The sequence below is a fragment of the Setaria viridis genome, chromosome 1, assembly GCF_005286985.2.
Source record: "Setaria viridis chromosome 1, Setaria_viridis_v4.0, whole genome shotgun sequence".
NCBI classification, from domain to species: domain Eukaryota; kingdom Viridiplantae; phylum Streptophyta; class Magnoliopsida; order Poales; family Poaceae; genus Setaria; species Setaria viridis.
Window position 1 is genome coordinate 32,735,114 of NC_048263.2, and position 21,461 is coordinate 32,756,574.

Here is a 21,461-nt window from a genome sequence, read left to right on the forward strand (position 1 = left end):
ACCTCTACAATATACCCTGATCATCAGTCCCAATATGCAGATGGCAGGCTCTGCAGCTATGGCGTTGCAAAAATCAATGCAGAGCTGCACGATGGTGCTTCTCTGAAGCCTCCTTTTGTTATGTGAACTTTCTTAACATTGTTGGCCTCTGTCTATTTACTGGTTGCTCTAGAGCATTGTGTGGCATCGGGACAAGGTGTGCTCCCAGCTGCACATCGATGTGGTGGACTGGTTGTGTTTGTTTTTCCCACCTGGGTAGTGTTCAGGGTGTACTCGACTCTTTCAAACTGAGCTTTGTGTTTAGGCTTTGGAAGTGTTGATGCCTCTCCGAAAGTGTGAGCTCAAGCGGAGCCTTGTAATGAACTCAAAACCTTTTATGTCCTGTTGTGTAATGCATATGGACTAGGGTGGTTGCCCTGGAACTCTAAAATATTTCACTCATATTCCAGAACTTGCACCATCTTCTCAATTCCCTACGGCCTCATCAGGTGTGACTTGTGAGCCTGAGTTTTTGTTCCATATGGTGTTGTATTTTTCTGCAATTCCCAGAAATGTACTTACATTCTTTAATACCTTTTAGGCAAGGGCCACAATGATTCACATGCTTGAGACAAATTCAGCGCCGCAAGCAAGCGATTGAAGATATAAAACAGTGAGTAATTGGCCCTTCTTTTACATTCTTTAATATCTTTTTTGGCAAGGGACACGTTGATTGACATACTTGAGAGCCAAATTCAGCGCCACAAGCAAGCAATTGAAGATATAAAACAGCGAGTAACTAGTCCTTCTTTAGCTCGGCTGCATAAGTTGGAAAATGTATTGTGTCCAGACACGCTTCCTGGTTCACAAATGTTGTAAAAATCTTTTTGTGTCTTTTTTCTTGTACCACCGCATTGCAACTTTTGCATAGTAAAGAACTAAGAAGTGGATTATAGTTATCCGTTGCAATACCGAAGGACCATTAACTACTTGTTGACTGCTTCAGCTTGAAATGTATATTGTAGTTCAGGAGATGGGTGGCTGATAGTTTTGATAAGAAATGGTAGAGAACATGGCATTCATGCATTTGATAAAGTTGATTTTGCTGCCTTGAATACACATTTTATAGTATCCTGTATGCTGTGCCTTATTTTTGTGAGTAACCTTCATCTCAGGGACCATAATAATTAATCACTGCATAAATGTCGTATTTTGACAACTCATTGAGTATTTCTTACTTCAGGAGGAGGCAGGAAGCGCAAACGCTGCGTAGCGAATCACTTCTTGTCCTGGATGGAAGCCAAACTAATTAGGCTGATGCCATTTGATTGTCAGAAGACAGATTAGTGCTCTATGAGTTCGATAGTGTGTGTAGTAATTCCCTGGCAGAGACAACCCAGAGGCCAGAGATCTTTACTTGCTTCTTGTGGTGTCTGTTGTCTCCTTATTGTATTTCCAGCTTTGATCACTGAATCTTGTACATTGATGGTCAATGCTAACATACTCCTCCAGCTACTTCATGCTTAACTGTGATATTTATGTTCCGTACCTTTTCGCAGCTGGGAGTTGCTGTCGCAGTTGATATTTATGTCTTAGCGGATTGTGTGGTTGATGCCCATACTTTAGAAGTTTCTTTAATTTTATTTTATATTGCTATGCGATTGCATGCCGAAACAGGTGGGTCAAATGCAAGGGATTAAACCTGGTGTTACAAGATGTGGTCTGTAAAAGTGCACCGGACTAGTTTGTTATAAGCCCAGTGTTGATTAGTGATTACTCCCTCCGTCTCAAATTACTATTCGTTTTGACTTTTCTAGTTATATAGTTTTACATATGCACCTAGATATATACTATGTCTAAATACATAGTAAAAGTTTATGTATCTCTGAAAATGAAAACGAATTGTAATTTGGGATGGAGGGAAGTTTTTGTATCTCTGAAAGCAAAAATGAATTGTAATTTAGGATGGAGTACTAGCTATGCCATCGTCTGTGGCCACACATCCTCTGCATCCTATATTTTTGCATCCTATATTTTCTATGAGCTCGTGTCTTCCTGCTGCGGTTTTGTCAGTATCAGTAATTACAAATATTGCGACACAGTATTATAGTTGCTTATTGTGGTTACTGGTACGCATTCCGCTTAGTTATCCTGGTTACTAGTTGCTTCTTGGGCCGGTTCCTTTTGTTTTATTTTGGGCCGGCAGAGCGCTAAAACTGTGGTCCAGCAATATCGACTGTTGGCTTGACTAGTGACGAACTGACGACGGATTCCTTCAGCACGAAAGAAGATCAGCGGGGCATGCTTCGAATCGAATAATCATCAACTTGGCCAAGAAACAAAGTGTGAACAAAATGAAAGAGAGGCTGCTACAACATCTAGAACCTTCTGGGTGGAGTCAAAGCAACAATCAACTTTAACTGAATCAACATTGCTGTACCCAACTAGCACTCCATTCTGCAGCCGGGACGCAAACATGGAGACATATCTCAACCGTTGGATCGTCCCGTCATGCAAATCGGGTCGCGAATCGCACGATTTCCTGGCTCTCTGCCGTACTAGCAAACTCGTGCCGCGCACGGGGGGATCGCTGAGGTCAAACCGGGCACGTTGCCTGGCCATCACGGCCGCCCGTGTCCCGGGGTCCGTCGCACCGAAGCAAACGCGCGGCCGACGCCTCCCTCCCGCGAGGGCAGCGACGACCCTCGCGGCTACGCGGTACGCCCTCGAGTATTTATCGTTCGGCCCCTCGAAAATCTCCCACGTTTGCTTCTCCAACCACCTGCCCCCCCGCGTCCCTTCCTCTTCCTCCCCCAGATCCATCAATTCGTTCGGACCGCGCCCTCTCCCTCCGGCTCCGTTCGAACCCGCGGCAGGCGAGCGATTCCGCCAGATTTGATTCGACAATGAATCCCGAGTAGTAAGGCCTCCGATCCTCCTCTCCCCTTACCTCCCCCGCTCGTCCCTGTGATCTGTGTAGGTTCTCGCTCTCGTAATTTGCTGTGGTTGCGTAGTTTCGGTTGTAACTTTCAGGGTCTCTCTGATCAGGTGCGCGCTGGTAGGTCTCACCAGCTTTCGATCTGGATCTGGGTACCCGTGTTCCGAATTAGGATTTCGTGAATGGAAGGCCTATCTGTGGCCGCGGCTACCTTCATGGAGGAACTTATGTGGTTTAGCTTGTTGATGAGGGGTGTGTTTGCTCGGTTTAAATTATGCGTTGATTCGTAGGGCGTGGTGAGAATGCACTGTTGTGTTAAGGCATATGTTTCCGGGAAAAATTCTGGAGGCAGGGAACATCACAATGGGAACACAGTCATCATTGTGTTATATGAATTATGTTTATATTTCGCAATGACTTCTTTTTTACTGCGTGAACACGTGCAAAAGAATCCTGCATTTGTTAAATGGTTTGCAGATTTTGCACTTATGTAAAGAACACTAAAGTTATTTCTTATCAGGCACAGAAGCATTTGATTCTCTATATATGGCCGATATGGAGTGCATATGTTGAAAGTGTTGAGTACCAAATATTGGAGTATTGTCTTGTTTACCAAATCTTAATAGTACCATAGTAGCATTGCTGAACCATCAGAAAGACTGATAACTCTACTACTAAAGGAATTGATCCTAGAAATATATGTCATTTGTGTATCACGCATGATAGATTGGTCTCTTTCTTCATATGCGTACTCAAAATCTTCGTGGGCCGAAACAATGAAATTTTGGAACTTAAAAAGGTAAAACAATTCTGAATAGGACTAGTTGAGCACGTTTATGTTGTAATACTGGTAATTCTTTCTTATTGGTGAAGTGATGGCAGCCATCATGATCTGCTAGTAATGCATCCTGTTAATGTAATGCACTACTTAATCCTGTTTTCCTTTTTGCAATTTCAGCGACTACCTTTTCAAGCTTTTGCTTATTGGTGATTCTGGTGTTGGGAAGTCCTGCTTGCTTCTCAGATTTGCGGTGAGAGCTCCCATCTCTTCTCATGATTGCTCGTTGGTAGTTCATACTGCAATGGTGAATTTCTGCAGTGTAGTTGTTGAGATATAAATAAATGTACATTGGAAGAAATATCCACTATTTGACTTAAGCTTACAGCTGCAGCCAAAAAATATTGGTTACAAGTATCCATATCCTGGAGAGGTCCTTTTGATGTTTCTGTTTCATCACTTTGCAGGACTATAGATTACTTATATTAACGTATCACCTTTGAAGCTTAATGTACCAAATATTGTCTCACATACTCCCCCCGTCCCAAAAAAAAAGTCATTCTAGGTTTGTCTTAAGTCAAACTTTCTCAACTTTGACCAAATTTATAGAGAAAAGTATCAATGTTTATGGCATCAAATAGGTATATTATAAAAATACATCTCATGATAAATCTAATGGCACTTATTTCATACCATAAATATATGTAGTTTTTTCTATAATCTTGGTCAAACTTAAAAAAGTTTGACTTAGGACAATCCTAAAACGACTTGTTTTTTGTGATGGAGGGAGTAGACTGAACGTTACTGATACACTGTTTGTTTATGATTAGGATGATTCATATCTGGACAGCTACATCAGCACAATTGGAGTTGATTTTGTAAGTCCATTTCAAATTCATTTACTTACTCCTGAAAAGAATTCATATACTTCAATTCAAGTTTTCTTTGTAGCCTAGCAATAAGTTTATCTTTTTGCAGAAAATTCGGACAGTAGAGCAAGATGGGAAAACCATAAAGCTTCAAATTGTAAGACTGCTGCGCTGTATTCAGTTGATACTTTCTCGTGGTAGCTATGGTAGGAAAATAGTTATATGTTGGCTAATTGTGTAGTAAATAAGTTTGAACGTGATGTAACATTGGTTCCCACTAATAGCACACGAACCCATGTTCTCTAACCATGGAAACGATATTTCCACTGTTCATATACCTTATTGCATATTGATTCTGGTTGCTTCATTGCACAAGTGACTAATTATTTATCTCTAGCAATTAGCATGATCACAAATTTACGTAGTGAATAGGGATCCGTACTTGGTCTGTCCTCATGATTAGGATTGAGGGTGTTGAACTTTTGATACTGTTCTGCAAGCTGATATGCTATTATTTGAAGAAGAATTTTTTTTATAGATGAGTTTGGTTGGGTCTGTCAAATTTTGCTGTCAATATGTAATAGTGACAAACTGATAGTACATTTTCCATGAATTGTTTTTGTGAAAAATTATGAATCTAAGTGTAATTTGGCATTTCGTGGTAACAAACTTACATTGCTATTCGCTATAGCACGTTGAGAGAATATCATAGTCTATCTAATTCACATAGCAACGCGCAGCAATCTAGATTTCTAGGAGAAGTACCAATATGACACAGCTACTGTGTAATCCTTCAGCTCACATGGTTCTGTAATTGCTACAGTGGGATACTGCTGGGCAAGAGCGTTTCAGGACAATCACTAGCAGTTACTATCGGGGAGCTCATGGAATCATTGTAAGTTGACCTTCTGAACTAGTAGTCTTTCTGAAACTTAACCCTCTTGATCACTTTATGATACTATTTGTAACTTTTGATTGCTTGCAGATTGTATATGATGTTACAGACCAAGAAAGCTTCAACAATGTGAAGCAATGGTTAAACGAAATCGATCGTTATGCAAGCGACAGTGTTAACAAGCTGCTTGTTGGGAACAAGAGTGATCTAACTGCCAACAAAGTTGTGGCAACTGAGACAGCAAAGGTAAGTTCTCCAAATTTCATGAACGAATCATGACAATGACTGCAATTGTTCGTGTCCACCACACCCCTAGGTCTTGTTTAGACATTTACAATTGATTAAAAACACCATTCAGGCGTTTGCTGATGAGATGGGCATCCCATTCATGGAGACGAGTGCGAAAAACGCCATCAATGTTGAGCAGGCCTTCATGGCTATGGCCGCATCCATCAAGGACAGGTATAGCCAACATTTCTAAAGTGCTCAATATTCTTTTGTTATCTTGAGATTCTACTGGGTTTATCAAAATCCTACCTTCTGCTGTTCTCAGGATGGCCAGCCAACCAGCCGCGTCAAACGCAAGGCCAGCCACCGTGCAGATCCGCGGGCAGCCTGTCAACCAGAAGACTTCTTGCTGCTCGTCCTAAGATCTCCTTATTGCTTTGGTTCCTTGTAAACGACACGCTATTAGTACCGTTTGTGCACGCATGAAAGATGTATTTGCATAATTTGTTCAGGAAATGCCCTTGCTGATAGTATCTCTTCGTTGGTCAGATGGTTAGAGAGCTGCAGATGTGTAACATCACCGTAGAGAGGCCCTGCAGTGCTCTCTCAACTTAAGGAGCAAACAGCAACAGTTTATTACCTTCATTCTTTTCTATCTTACAGCCTAACTGTTTATAAAGTAACTCGTTGCATTTGTGAACAGCTATTGTAATCCCTAGTTGCGTATTCATAGTGAGATGGAATTCCAGTGTGGGAAACATGTTTTTCTTTTGCATGTTGAGTGGTCATATTCATCTGCAATCATGGTGCCTCGTGACAGGCCCTCGTGGTCTCGCACTGATCTATGGATATGATGCGCCTTTTTCCTCCTCTAGAATGCAGTGCTTTGGCGTGCATAGCAGAGGACCATGACCTGCCGCAGGGCCCGCCACCACCGCCAATTGCTGTGCCCTGTGGTGTCCCATGTTAGCATCAGATAATAAAGTTTGACAAGTGAAGCGATATTCTTCTGTCGGGACACTGAGCAATTGCGATCTTCTCGATTTCTCGTTGAATATACTACTATTATTATATTAGTATGTAAAACTTCAGTGGCTTTCCAGAAATTTCACCTAAAAGCTCATGAGTCATCACATAAATCTCTGAAAGGCTGGCAAAATCAGTGTCGAGCTTTTTTCTTTCTTTCTTTCTTTCTTGAATACGCAGGACTATACATAGTAACACCATTGTATTATGAAAGATGCTTGAAGAGTTTACGTCATTGCATCACTGTATATTAAGAACATGTTTGAAGAGTTTACAGGGCAGAGCAACGCCGTGCTCACGCTTGGCATAAGCTGGGGTCTCCTGCTTCTCGTGGAGATCTACCCGTGGCCCCACCCCCCAAAATGGAGCAACATGGACATGCTTACATGCAACATGCATGATGAAAAAAGAGATAGATCAACCTAGAAGGATCTAGATTTTTCATTAAAAGAGAAATAGTCACCTATAGAGGGGACTCAAATCTAATAGTCAGAGTGTACGACCACACCTCCCACACGAACTATTTAAGCTAGGCTCACTTCCTTGCAACATGCAACATGCATCTTATCGTCCTAACCTCCTAGGACCTGGATGAACCACGACGCACCATGGTGCTCCTTGATGCACCACCGCCCTGTCCTACAGTCCACAAAGTCACGACGAGTCCACGAGTACATTCGGCTATGAGATCTTCTTGGCGTCAAGCTAAGAGTGCACGACCACACCTCCCACACAAGCTCACTTCCTTACAACATGCATGATGCATCACGACGCACCATGGTACTCCTTGATGCACCACCGCACTGTATGAACCACGATGGACCATGGTGCTCCTTGATGCACCACCACCATGGTACTCCAAAGATGCACCGCCGGCTCTACCGCTCCAGATCAAAATCACGACAAGTCCACGAGCGCATTCGACTATGAGATCTTCTTGACGTCAAGCCACGAACCAGCACCGCCACAACGTGGCGATTCCCTCTGGCGCTCGCTTTACGGAAAGCCGAGTAGTGGCCGTGCCCATCTCGCCGGCGCGCCACCCCCGCAAGATTCGCCCGGAAAAACGCGGCGCTCCTTGCGGAGAGCTACGGAATTCAGCACGCGGAACACGCACGGTGGCCGCTGCTTTTCTGCACGGGGGGGTGGGGCATTCGGAAGCAAGATCCAATTTCCGTGGCTGTTCCCGCGTGCCCCCCAAATATTCCTGCGAATCCGGCAAAGGAGACAGGGGGGAAATGCTCCAGGAAAATGTTACGATCAGAGAGGCCGTGATCGTATTGGCGTGGATGAAGAAGATGGCACATGCACAACTGTGTACTTATTCGAGAAAAAATGAGGACGGCAGAACGCAAGAACTGCCAAACCTTGCAAGCAGCTCTCTTGGATCTGAGAAGCTCCATGATTCGAGAGCGATTAAGTTATCATGCTCGCATAGTTAGGATCTCGACAACACTTTACACCATGCTTTGGTACTTAGCATTTGTCAACGCCCATATAGTATAAGGATTTTTAAAAAAAAATAAAAAAGTTGGACGGAGACGCAGCAGTTCCTTTCTTTTTGTGCACAAGCTGGTCCTGGCTAGCTAGTAAAGTTATCTGCAACTGCAAGTACAGCGTCGTTCCCAACTTCCCAAGCAAAGAAGCCATTATTTTAGGAACAGTAGTGGCGAGGTCAGTGGGGAGACGAGAGACAACTAAACAACTTGGCCCGAAGAACGCGACGTCCATTACCATTAGTCTCCGGTCCCGTGTGGTGGTTAGCGTACGTGGCCAACTCACCCTCGCTTTCATCCATCTCTCTCTCGCGGGGGATCGATCGCTGCCACCCGATCCCATCTTTTCCCTCACGTTCCTCACGTCAAAAACTGGCATTGTTCACGCCGTGAATTAACAATGCGACCCCCTTTTTTTTATCGTCCCATTGCTCGTCTCCGTCCACCATGATCATCCACGACCACGATGAGACTAATCCACAATTCCGCTTGTTGATTGGTCACTGGGAACCATTTCGGGCACACCTGAAAAGGCCTCGAGCACCTTGTCCTCTGCTGTCCTGGTAATGGAGTTTTGACCGTTGAGATCTGGGCGTGCATCAACTTGCCCCATCGTGCACTGATCCTGGCAATTTACGATGAACGCAATTCATGTTTTGTAGTAGATCCGATTCATGGTGTTGATATGTTGCCTAACTTCAAAGGGCTTTTAAAAAAAGGGTACTTTTGCAAAAAGAAGAGGAAAAAGAGAGATTAAAAGAAATGAAAATAACACTGAAAAGGACTTTCGTCAGGAAACGGCTTTCACTAGCTGTGTGCCTGTGTCGGAAGAAAAAAAAAGAAAGAAAAGGAGGGTCGAGCCTGTGAATAGGTGAAAGGAGCCTTTGTACTGTAGAGGGTGCTCTGCCTTGTCGGATAGGATGCAGAGACCAAACTGGAGGACGACGATTAGACCACGAAATGATTAGCGAGCCAGTCTTGAATCTGACCTCGCTCCTCGTTCCAGTTCAAAATGCGGTTGCGTTTCAAACATATTTTGCCCAACGACCCCGGTCTCCAGTCCGTACCCGTACGTTCATATGCAAAAACAAAGTTCGTGCCGATCCCTTTGAGTTGTGGAACCTTTGACGTTCGTGTTATCGTGTAGGCCTCGATGGCTTGCGACCTGACTCGCCGGCCTATTATGAACACGGTTTGTTTACTGCACGAAATGATCGGCACTACTGATGCTTAAAAATCGCCGAACATGTCTGCTAACGGGAGAGCTCGATCGCATCAGGCCGTCAGGTCCGGCGACAATGCGGGAGGCAAGAGTTGAATTCCAGCTAATGGCATGAGGGGACAGCGCATGGAAACACGGTGTTTGACCTGACAAACCGAAAATTTTTCTGATCTCCTCCTGCAACAACTACAAGCTCGTCGTCGCAGCTGGCGTTTCGTTTGTTCCTGCAGTTCGGCGGCAGTCAACACCGCTTTGCTTGCGTCGGCGCGCCCTGCGTCACCGCCAGATCAGATGTGTGAATCCAGGCCCCCGCGGCCCGCGCGGTCGCGTCGCGTGGTTGTTCGCCTGCCAAAAAAACATTTACCTGGACCGGACCTGGAACCGTACGCATACGCGAGACTCCCGGGCGCGCGCGGCCATGTGGACACACGCGCTCTCCTCGGCGAATTGCTAAAACGAGGACCGGGCCACGGGCGCCAGGAGCCCAGGAGCACGTCACGACGTCGCCGGCGCCAATTCTACCCAGCGATTCTGGGCGGCGCATCCGCGCATGGAAGAACTGACGGACAGGGACGCCGAGTCAAGGCGGCAGCAAGGTCCAACGCGCCCGCGCGCGCACCGCGTTGCTACGCTACGCAGCGGCGCGGCTGGCATCTGGCAACGCTGTCGCTGGCGTGGACTAGTCGGCAGGGCAGGCACCCGGTTCGGCTCGGCTCGGCGGCAGTTGCCGCGCTCCGTGGCAAATCGGATCGGCGGCCCAGCCCTACCCAGCAGGGCGCGGACGCAGCAGCGCACCCATCCCCGACGGATGACCGTGTCGCGTGCCTCGGGGCCACGGAATAGCGACGTCCCTCGGAGTCGCCGGTTGCAAGTGGCAACCACTCCATTAAATTTCCTCCCCCGCCCTGGCCGCTTCCTCCCCCCGGTTTATAAAACCCCCTCGCCCCCCGTGTCATCTCACATTTCGGAAGCTAGCGAGCAAGCTCAGGGGACCTGGTGAGCAGTCTACAGGCTACATACAGGGCAGGGTAGCAGCAAGCACATCGCGCATCGATTAGGAAGGATCTCTCTCGGCCGCCGCTACCGACGCAGGAGGCAAACCCGATGACAATTGCAGCCGCGGTGACCGCGCCCACGACCGCGCCAGTGCACGTCGCGCCGCGCCACGCCGCGCCCGCGTTGCAGCCGCGCGCCGCGCCGCGCCGGGACCCGTCGCCGCTGAACCCCAACACGCCGGCGCAGGCGCTCCGCTCGGCCACCTCCGCGCCTCCTTCTACTACCTCGGCGTCGGATGGCGCCAGGGCTCACATCGACAACCTCGACAAGGTGCTCGGGAAGCCGCCGCAGGTGCCGAGGGCCGCCAAGCAGGAGCCGGAGCAGGACGGCGGCGAGCAGGAGCCGCTCAGCGTCCGGCACGGCCTGCTCAACGCGCTGAACCTGTCCTTCTTCGTGCCCATGCCCGGGATGCGGGCGCGCACGGCCGCCGACGAGCACATGTCGCCGCGCAGCCTCATGCACATGCAGCAGCTTCTCTCCGCCGACTCCCCGCGCGCATCGCCGAGGTCCACCATCGCGCCGCGCTGGCGCAGCCTCCACGGGGAGGGCGGCTGGGCGGGGCTCCTAGACCCGCTCGACTCCGACCTCCGCCGCGAGCTCCTCCGCTACGGCGACTTCGTGCAGGCGGCGTACCAGGCCTTCCACTCGCTGCCCACGGCGTCGGCGAGGCACCGCGGGCTCATGCTCCCCGACCGCTCCTACCGCCCCACGCGCAGCCTCTTCGCCACCTCCGCGCTGTCCATGCCGCCGTGGGCAAAGCGCCCCAACACCCCCGAGTGGCTCACGCAGCAGTCCAACTGGATCGGCTACGTCGCCGTCTGCGAGTCCGAGCGGGAGGTCGCCCGCATGGGCCGTCGCGATATCGCCATCGTGCTGCGAGGCACCGCCACCTGCCTCGAGTGGGCCGAGAACCTCCGCGCCTCGCTGGTGCCCCTCGACGGCGAGAGCAGCGACGGCGCCGACGCGGGGGCCGAGGAGCCCAAGGTGGCGCGGGGCTTCCTCAGCCTCTACAAGACGGCCGGGGAGAAGGTCAAGAGCCTGTCGGAGGAGGTCATGGACGAGGTACGCCGCCTCATGGACAAGTACAAGGGCGAGGAGCTCAGCATCACGGTCGTCGGCCACAGCCTCGGCGCCGCCCTGGCGCTCCTCGTCGCCGACGAGGTCGCCACGTCCATCCCCGACGCGCCGCCCGTCGCCGTGGTCTCCTTCGGCGGGCCCAAGGTGGGCAACGCCGCGTTCGTGGACAGGCTCGGCAGCAGCGGCAAGGTCAACGTCCTGCGCATCGTGAACGCCGGCGACGTCGTCACCAAGGTGCCAGGGGTGGCGCCGCGGCTGCCGCACAAGAAGGAGCAGTACCACCACGTGGGCGCCGAGCTCCGGATCGACAGCAAGAACTCGCCGTGCCTCCGCCCCGACGCAGGGCCCGCGTGCCGGCACGACCTGGAGGCGTACCTGCACCTCATCGACGGGTTCACGGGAACGGGGCGGCCATTCCGGCACGACGCCCGGCGCAGCGTGATCCGGCTGCTGCAGCTGCAGAGGGGGAACGTCAAGAAGGAGTACGTGAACCGCGCGCGCGAGCTCGGCGTCGACCCCGCCGCGCCGGCGGACGTCGGCCGGAGCATGGCGTACGGCAACTGCGCCGTCGCGAGCCCCTCCTCGTGACGGGATCAAATCACGTCTGTTTCAGTGGCCCGTCCTGTAAATTTTGTAGAAGGAAGAAGATTCTTTCGTTAGTTGCGGTTTGCGAGCGGGGAAGTCCCTCTCATTTTTCGCTCTCTTTTTTTCGATAATCCATGCATGTACAGGAAAAACTAAGCAAGCGCAAGTGCGCAGATCAATCAATCTTCTAGTTAAAATCGTGAGCTTGATGTTTTCTTTGCCAGTTACCACTGCCAATTGCTCTCTGGTTCAGCTTTTCTTTCTGAGAGAGACTTGCTCTCCTCTGTAGTCGAAGTCTCGAAGAGGACTTGGAAAATTTCAACTCTAAATTAGATCAACATCATAGCATCAGAAAGGCCAATTTTTTTTAAAAAAAATCTCTGCTGCAAGTCCTGTAAGCTTGTGCAGGTTCTGACGATCAAGTTATTACTATCATGTAATTCACATTTTTAGTTGCAAGTTACAAGTTTCCAACACTCCTTTGGATCGAAGCAAGGCTGTTGCGGCCTTTCAGTAAGAGTTGATCGATCAAAGCTGTATCCTACTAGCTAAATTCTCACGTGTCTTATTGGACGTATGCAACCATGACGTGAGTACCAGACTACCAGTAGACTAGCAGTAGTTGCGGTCACGAGCAGCATTTTTATACAGTCCACATCACAGTGCTAGCACCAAACGCGCCTCTCCAACTGCCCCCTTCCAGAATGCGCAGCCCGCGGGGCCTCCTCGCCGTCTCCGGCTATCTTGCCGGCCGCCACGCTCGGGCGGCCTCCGTATCCACCACCGGCCACCACTCCCTCTTCTTTGCCCGCGCCTTCCAAATCCTAGCCCAGCCGGAGCCCGTCCGCCTCCAGGAGCTCTCGGCACCCGACTCCGGTCTGTGACCTGGCCACCTATCTGTCACCGTCTCCTCTTAAAAGTTCTGCCTATTATTCAGAATTGCTCTAAAATTCCTCCTTTTGATTATTCTTGAATCTTGACCCGTGTCCGGGATCAGGGATCCTAGAGCTGAGGCTTGAGCGGCCGGAGGTCAAGAACGCCATCAATTGGGATGTGATGAGGAGGCTGCGGAGCGCCATAGAGAAGATTCAGGCCGACGCGACGGCGAAGGTCGTCCTGGTTGTGAGCTCCGTGCCGGGGGCTTTCTGCGCAGGCGCCGACCTCAAGGTCTGGACTTGCCCGGTGAGATGGGGTTTACTAGTCGTTTAGACATTGGAACACAAAGCACGAGTTTTTGTTCGAATAGAAGACAACCGAAAGTGGTGTAGGTGCATGTGCGAATTCTAGATGAGTTATATAGATGATTAAAGAGTTGTTGCAAGATGTTGCTAGCGGAATTGATGGCTGAACTTTGCGTTATGCTGACATTGATGTTCAGAAATAATTGTGTGTTGCTAGATTAATTGTTAAAAGAAAAGGAATGGCTGGAGTGGAGTGGAGTGGGGAAATGAAAGACTCATGGCCAGACAGCATATAGGGGAGTCGGTTTCTTGAGTAGCGTCTAACTATATGAGACAAAGAGGGATGAGGTTCATGTTTTCAAAGACAACTTTATAAAAAGAATGTTTTGATTGGCAATTCTAGAAACTCTAGGATTTATAATTATTAGTAAAGAATAGAGAGTGTGGCTTAAAGAGGAATACATGTGAATTCTCAGAGGGATAATTAGAAGATCTGTAAACTTATTTAGTACTTGAAGTACTAGGATTGCACATGTGCTTGTGTGTTTGCTCAAGATATGATTCTGTATAATTTAGTACTATACTACTATGTACTGAATACAATAAATTCGTATCACGATACAATGAAAACTATTCTAGATCTTTAGGTTTTTTTCATCTCTTGCTCCCTCTTCTTAATATTTTGCTTCTTTTGTTGGCTCTTCTATGTTTCAAGCTCTAACTTTAAGTTGCAGTTATTTGTTTCTATGTTTTTAGATTATTTATTATCTTCTGGATCATTATTTGTAACATCCAAAACGATGGCAACTTTCCTTACAATTTGACCATGACTATGTCCCGTCAAAACAAAGGTTGGATGTTTTTTTTCTTTTAAGAAATTTCTAGTGTATTTCTCTTTTCTCTTAGCAGCTATAAAATGATTATCATAAACCTTTATTATGTAATAAACATCAGAATGCTGCTAAAGATCATGTTTGCATTTCCTGTGATGACATTGATTTCTCAACCAATTTGTTTGACATCATAATCAATACATTAATACTTGACTCCTTGCTGCTGTCCCTTGTCTTTGACCTTTAGCTCAGTTCATGAATTAAAGAACATCGTAATCATGTAGAGCAAATAATGAAACCATGTGGGCCGCATCTCAGAGCAATACTATTGTTATCAGGAAAGGAAACTAATGAGCTCTTCTGAAGTTGGAGAGTATGCTAGATCTTTGAGGTCTACATTCTCTTCTTTTGAGGTTTGTTCCTTGAACTCAAATTTAACATGCCCTTTTGCATCTATAACATTAGATCAACAAAATGAGTAATGATAAACGTATGAATGCGCACATGTATATACAGATTCCTTGCAGTACTTATTATTTTTATTATCACTGGCCATGGTTGTTCTATGTGCATATACTTACAGGGCTCAGGAATTACAGTTTGTTTGAACAGGCACTCCCTATTCCAACAATTGCTGTCATTGAAGGAGCTGCTTTAGGTGGTGGGCTAGAACTTGCTCTTTCATGTGATCTCCGCATATGTGGTGTTGCCTTTAATCTGGAATATTACCAAATTCCTTTCATCCTGTGGGATAACTATTTCCTGGTGTTTTGAATATTTAAGTGTATACCTTCTCTCTAACGTGCAGGGGAAAATGCAGAACTTGGACTGCCAGAAACAGGCCTTGCCATTATACCTGGGTACGTGATTATGTAGCCTACATAGTGCATTACTTTCTAAAACAAATGGTTTAAGAACCTATCATGATGTTCTGAAATAAATTGCTATTTTATCACTGGATGCTATTTTATCAAAATAAATTGCTCAGCTCATAGGGTGGCAACTGACCGTTTCCTATCCTGCAATAGAATGTGATTGCTGAGGAAGATTTGGTCACCATTTACACATGAAGACTGACTTTGTAGTTAACATAGACTATTCTTCAACTTGGCTGACAAAAAAGTTTTAACACAAAAGATGCAAACATAAGTGACTTGCAGAAGTAGACGTCTACATCAATGTAAGTGCATTGCAAATAGTCAATTTGAAACACTGATGCTGAAAAGGCGACACCGACAAGCACGACTTCACATGATGTGTTTATTTTTCTAGAACCAAAATGGACAGTGGTTTTCTTTGTCATGATGGAACTTGCCACTGCATGTTTTGACTTAGTAAGTGTACATGCATTTTCTTACTATAACATTAAAAAGTGTACAAAACCTTTCCAAAATGACGAAAAGAATCTATCTCGGTGAAAATAACCTCCATTTGCTGCACTAACAGAGCCGGAGGCACTCAGCGCCTTCCTAGGATCGTAGGGGGGTCCAGAGCAAAAGAACTGATATTCACTGGCCGGAGATGTGATGCAGCTGAAGCTGTAATGATGGGTAAGGCTAGCCTTGTTACCTATTTTTGCCTACTTATTGGAAAGATTCCTAAATGTGTTTGCATTGCAGGACTTGCAAACTATTGTGTTCCAGCAGGGGAGGCTTATCAAAAAGCTCTTGATATTGCACGCGAGATAATGCAGAAAGTAAGAATCATTCTTAATCCTACTTCTGAACACAGGGAAGTTCACCATGAGTTCACGTTTCTGAATAAGCATTTACATGCCACAGTATACAAATAAGAACAAGTTTCTGTCAGTACAAGTGAACTTGCGGGAACGAATTCATCAAAAGCATAATAAGTGAAAGTTGCAGGAGTAATTTTATTGGGGCCACTGATCCAGCGGCATGTACCTTTAACCACTCCGAGCATGGTTGTTCTTTCTTGCAGGGTCCCCTGGGGATAAGAATGGCGAAGAAGGCTATAAATCAGGGGACGCAGGTCGCCGACATGTCCTCGGCATTGGCTGTCGAAGGGGAGTGCTACGAGCAGCTGCTGCACACGCAGGATCGCCTTGAGGCCCTGGCTGCGTTTGCCGAGAAAAGGAAGCCTGTCTGCACAGGAAAGTAAGCTGTTGGCTGGTGGTGGAGTGTTTGTAAAAGATAAGGAGAAGCGGTGAACTGGCCTTGGATTACCGATGGAGGCCCAGTTACCTATTTCAGCCTGGTTGTTCTGCCTGGGCAGACCGGGCTGCGTGGGCCAATTCTAAACGATTTTTCTGCCTTGCATTAGGCCCATCCGTCAATGCCATCAAGTGGCTCTCTGTACTCTGTAGCTCGCGGCGGCGGCGGTGGCTGTTTAAGACCAGCGAGGGCTGTGTCAGCTAGCGGCTCTCACTGCTCACGGCGCTGCGGGAGCACGGGGCTCTCAAGAGTCAAGAGTCTCGCTCATGGACATGGGTCGTAAGGTCCCAACGATATCGGAGAGACGGAGGCTGCCATGGTCTCCGCAACGCGCGCATCCGGGCATGCCTCACGACGACCGCAGCGCGCCGCGTTTTCTCGTCCGCGAGAGCGAGACCGCGACCGCGACCGGAGATGAGATTGGAAAACAATACAGCCGCCGGCCGCCGCGCAGCTTGGCGCATTACGGCACGTTCCGATTACTCTCCTACAAGACCTCCTGCTCCAATTATTATAATATTCGATCCGCGCCGCGTGATCCCTATCCAACGACGCTGTTGCGGGACCGTCTAATCGGCGCACGCGCGCCAGCAAGAGTTACCCTTTTCAGCTACTAGCAGCTTTCCTTTTTGGGCTTCCGTGCGCACAGCTCTGCGGGCACGCGGCCCCCGCCGCCAATTTCTCTTTTCGCGTGCTTTTTCTTTTCCGCGCGTGCGTTGCACGATCCATTTTTATTTCAACGCGCTAGTTTCCGTTGGATTCTCTTTTAACAGGCCATCATTCGGGACAGTTAGGGATGAAGGAGTAAAAAATGGGTGGGGAATTCGACGATGAAAGCTAGTTTCAATACCATTTTCATACTAAAAATATGTTTAATTGTATATAAAAATACTCAGAAAAGCATTCAAGGTAACAAAAAAAATGTATACACAAGTTGTCATATATAACTTTGCCCCTTATTTCTCTTCCATATACAACTGATCTAAATTCTTGCTCGACCCTGTGTACATGTGGCACAGCCTATCATTTCAAGTAACAGAAATTGAGAATAGAGTCAGTAGTTCTATATTATAGTATATGAAAAAATATTGTTCTCTAAAGTTTATCCCTAAGTTTGACATACTCAATACTTTATTTACATAATTTATGCACATAAAAAATATATATAAATGATCTATTTGTTTGACACATACAAAATTTACGAACATTATGCGAAAAAATATGTATAGACAATTGTTGTCTCTCATCCTAACTTATTGACATGGCACAAATTTATCCACATAACTAATAATGTGCAAAAAGTTATATGCAATTATTTAATAACATAAGACAAAAACTTGAGGCCACAACTTACATAAACTGCTATGGAACAATGTTATTATATTAATGACACATCCTATATACATATATATAAATTATAGGCTATATGTTGTATAAAAGAACTTGAGTTCGCATTGGCTCAAAAAAAGTAAATACAAAAACAAATGGCTATGCGGATATTAAAAAAATAGAAAAACATTATCTTATAACTCATATACAACTTCAGTGCATAATTTATAACCGGTATATAACTTGAGACATATAAGTTGTGTGCATAACTTATAGGTTATGTGTATAAACTTATACCTACATAAGTTATAATTCTATGCTTAATCTATGTGCAACTTATATCATACAAAAAATTGTGAAGGAAAAAAGTTATACCTTAAAAATATATAACTTCTTTGCATAGCTTATAACTGATATATAACTTCTGGTGTATATAACTTATGTGCATAACAAATAACTCTTATGTCTAACTTATGTGAATGACCTATGCTGAACAAACTTTTGAAGGGAAAAGTTTCTCTTGAAGATCGCTATCCCTTAGGAATACTAAATAGCACAGTAGACAGGGAGAACATACAGAGACAAAAATGCACTGAATAGGCCTAGCGACACAAATCATTTTACGACCACATTTGTATTGTGTACATGCGGTAGATTGGAGTCAAAACAAACTAAGGGGAACAAAATTGAGCAGCATATGTGCCTATACAACAGCAGACACAATTAGGATACTAGATCGGTTGGTGTTGAACTGGAATACAAATCATGTGACTACTCACTAGCTATTGCCAAAAAGGGCAATTCCAGAAGGAGTAGAAATTGTGCTGGCGCTGCAATATGGAAGGATCATGAAGTTAGCAGATTGTATATAACATTTTCACAAGTAAAATATTGTATTTGCTTTGAAGGTAACAAATAAATACAGTAGATGTCTTGAATAAAAGAGAAGAGAACATTTTCTGCACAAATTATGAATAAATGTTATATAGCAAAATTTTTATAAAACCTATTTAGAAAATCCGCTCATAACTTTTCTGCACATATTAGCTTACGAAAGTTATCTAGAAAAAAAATGCCTAGAGAACATTTTGTAGATAACATTTTCAGAGAACTTTTCTATAAAACTTCAGCACAATCTTTTCTTTATTACTCTTCCATGTAACAGTTATTAAACAACATTTTCAGAAGAAGTTATTCCATAATAGTTTAGAGAAAAATTATTCCATAACGTTTCATAGAGAAATATAATAACATTTCAGAGAGAGGTCATGTAACAACATTTTTAGGACAAAACTTATTACGTAACATTCTGCAACAAAGTTTTTCCAGACCATAACTTTTGCAAAAAAGTTATTTAGTAATATTTTCACAAACAAAGTTGTATAATAATTTTCCTTAAAAAATGAGCAGAATATTACTTTTGATGAGCTATATTGAGGTCCCTAACTCCACTTAAAGAATATAAACTAATGCTAAAGTAGTAGTTCAGGCACAGAGTCATATATTTGCAAAAAAAGGAAACATTCCTAAGTACTAAACAAAAACTATTCATGAGTACCAAACAAATAATTTGGACATACAAGATCATGCAGAAAAAGGGTTGAAAGAAAACTACAGAGATTAGAGAGTAATAACCCTGAGTGCAATATAGACAATGTCTCCCAGCATTGCTTGCTCCCTGACTTAATAATCCAAAAAACTGAACCAACTGCATGTGGACCTAACCTATTGCACGACAAAATTATGATAAAAAGTTGTGAAAAAATTGTTGTCGTGTGAAGTTATATCCCTGAAATTGGGATGGTCAATAACTTATGTGTATAACTTATATCACTAACTTATTAACATGACTAATAGTTATGTACATTACTTATGCGCACAACTATATAAAATGGTTCTTTGCCTAACTTATTGACATGACAAAATTTATGTACATAATTGATGCAGAAAATTTTATTTGAATCTCTCTCCTAACTTATTGTCATCAAAATATATAAAATAATATCACAACCCAACTTATTGCGCATAAAAAATATGACAAAAAATTATGCAAAAATTGTTGTACTATAAAGTTATATCCCTAAGTTTGACATAATCAATTATTTATGTACATAACTTATCTAGAAAATATATATAATAAGTTTTTAGCATAACTTTTTTTCACATGAACAAAATTTATCTACATAACTTATGCAAAATGTATACATATAATAATTTATCGGACCAAGTTATTGATATGCCCAAAAAAATATCTACATAACTTTTGCACAAATAAATGTATACAATAATCTCTAGATCTAACATATTGACATGGAAAAAAATATGTCAAAAAGTATATGATCAATCAAAAGCATACCTGGATCCCGCAGAAAGTGACTCATAGCTTTGTTGCCACATTTCCAGCCTTCAAGCATCTCTCATCTTATTTTGCTGGAACAGATTGAACCTGAATATAGAAGTGGTAGTTTTAAATTTATGAAAATACCACTCGTCTTATGAAAATTTATGAAAATCACTTTCTATGGAATCAAAACAAGTGCACAACTTAAAATACCACTCAACCAGCTTTATCGAGCAAACAGGTACAAGAGAAAAATCCCATTAGATATCTGTATCTATATTGCTACAGATTGATGTAATATTGTAACGAATGAATCTATATGTTTCATAATCCGATCCCCTCGAACGATACAAATTACTCTTGGTCCAACTGTCCAAGAAAAAAGGAAGTAGAATTTATGAGATCCAAAGTTACTGTCATTTGCAATATTTTTGTTTGTCTACCAAGCCACCTCGTACACAAGTAACCTATTGTTCCCAAAACTAGTGCAAAGTTACTACCACACGCACAGCCAAGTGATAAAGAGATTTGCAGGCTGATGTTAGCCTGTTATCATCAAACTGCAGTATATAAAAAACATATGACCTTCAAGCCTTTCCTCTAGAACCACCTCTCCTTCAGGTAACCTCCTGCTCTAATAGACTACCATTTGGACTATAGTTAGCTCTGTCATGCAATGAAATAACGAACTAATCAGTGATTCCAGTAGCAGTAGTGACTAATGAGTTACTCAGAGGATCATAACGCATGGCAGTTGAGTTGAACACTGAGATTATTGATAGTGAACACAATATTAGAAACTAAACCAGGCATTGTAAAGAAGTTATTTAACTATCAACCCTGTAAATATCTGGGCAGTATGCTTTCTATCAAACAAAAATGGGAATGAAACCTGCTGAAGGTACACTCATTCGAATGAAATTAGAAAATATTAGGAGGATGACTTAAGCAAGAAGACTTTGATAGAGTAACACATCAATACATTAATTAATACTTTGAGAGATGCAAGGGCTAAATGCTTCTACAAGTACTAAACAGGAACAATGAAAAAAAATCCGTACCACAATTGATCGATGCAATGGATTTCTAAGACTCTGTGCTCGTACATTCCCCCTTCATTGGCCAGCCATGAACCTCGCAGTCTCAAACTTCATCCATCAGAGCGGTTATCTAGAGAAAAGGGAAGTGAAATGGAAAGGCAGTGAGAAGCGAAAATGGAGAAGGGGAAAATGGAACAAGGAGCGGCGATTTGCCTGGGATTGCTTCCTGCCGCAACATTCGAGGCCGTCCACCCCTCCATGCCCGCCGCCGACTGCTCAAGGCCGGCGTCCCTTCCACGGCCGCAACTCTGACCATCCACCACCGTGTCAAGCTCTAGTAATTGCCTCGTAGGGTTGCGCCCCCAGCACCTCCGCTTGCCGTCCTTCTGAATCTGAGATCCGCATCAGCGAAGT

The 21,461-nt window shown here is 44.9% G+C and overlaps 3 protein-coding genes and 1 long non-coding RNA gene across 8 annotated transcripts; 3 read left to right on the forward strand and 1 right to left on the reverse strand.

Annotated features, from left to right (window-relative positions):
* Positions 1 to 2,664: 2,664 nt before the first annotated feature.
* On the forward strand, positions 2,665 to 6,462 carry LOC117834255 (GTP-binding protein YPTM2). Its single transcript, XM_034713878.2, has 8 exons — positions 2,665 to 2,899; positions 3,876 to 3,948; positions 4,526 to 4,573; positions 4,674 to 4,721; positions 5,388 to 5,459; positions 5,550 to 5,705; positions 5,818 to 5,921; positions 6,013 to 6,462. Exons 1-8 carry the CDS (start codon positions 2,886 to 2,888, stop codon positions 6,107 to 6,109), a joined length of 612 nt encoding a protein of 203 aa, XP_034569769.1. The 5' UTR covers positions 2,665 to 2,885; the 3' UTR covers positions 6,110 to 6,462.
* Positions 6,463 to 10,353: 3,891 nt separating this feature from the next.
* Positions 10,354 to 12,352, forward strand: LOC117865093 (phospholipase A1-Ibeta2, chloroplastic). Its single transcript, XM_034749178.2, has one exon. It carries the CDS (start codon positions 10,536 to 10,538, stop codon positions 12,150 to 12,152), a length of 1,617 nt encoding a protein of 538 aa, XP_034605069.1. The 5' UTR covers positions 10,354 to 10,535; the 3' UTR covers positions 12,153 to 12,352.
* A 149-nt stretch (positions 12,353 to 12,501) lies between these two features.
* Positions 12,502 to 16,459, forward strand: LOC117865103 (probable enoyl-CoA hydratase 2, mitochondrial). Of its 5 annotated transcripts, none has more exons than XM_034749212.2 (8): positions 12,502 to 13,025; positions 13,147 to 13,331; positions 14,502 to 14,576; positions 14,776 to 14,821; positions 14,972 to 15,023; positions 15,610 to 15,713; positions 15,783 to 15,859; positions 16,105 to 16,459. In XM_034749212.2, exons 1-8 carry the CDS (start codon positions 12,854 to 12,856, stop codon positions 16,282 to 16,284), a joined length of 891 nt encoding a protein of 296 aa, XP_034605103.1. In that variant the 5' UTR covers positions 12,502 to 12,853; the 3' UTR covers positions 16,285 to 16,459. The 5 variants fall into 5 exon arrangements, with proteins under 5 accessions (XP_034605103.1, XP_072150434.1, XP_034605114.1 ...); XM_034749223.2 differs by having other exon boundaries at positions 12,752 to 13,025; positions 13,147 to 13,316; XM_034749190.2 differs by having other exon boundaries at positions 12,761 to 13,025; positions 14,776 to 14,866.
* A 1,706-nt stretch (positions 16,460 to 18,165) lies between these two features.
* Positions 18,166 to 21,393, reverse strand: LOC117865122 (uncharacterized). Its single transcript, XR_011898412.1, has 4 exons — positions 21,261 to 21,393; positions 21,069 to 21,177; positions 20,023 to 20,112; positions 18,166 to 18,496 (listed from the first exon to the last, which is right to left on the reverse strand). It is a non-coding gene; the product is annotated as an uncharacterized lncRNA (long non-coding RNA).
* Positions 21,394 to 21,461: the final 68 nt, after the last annotated feature.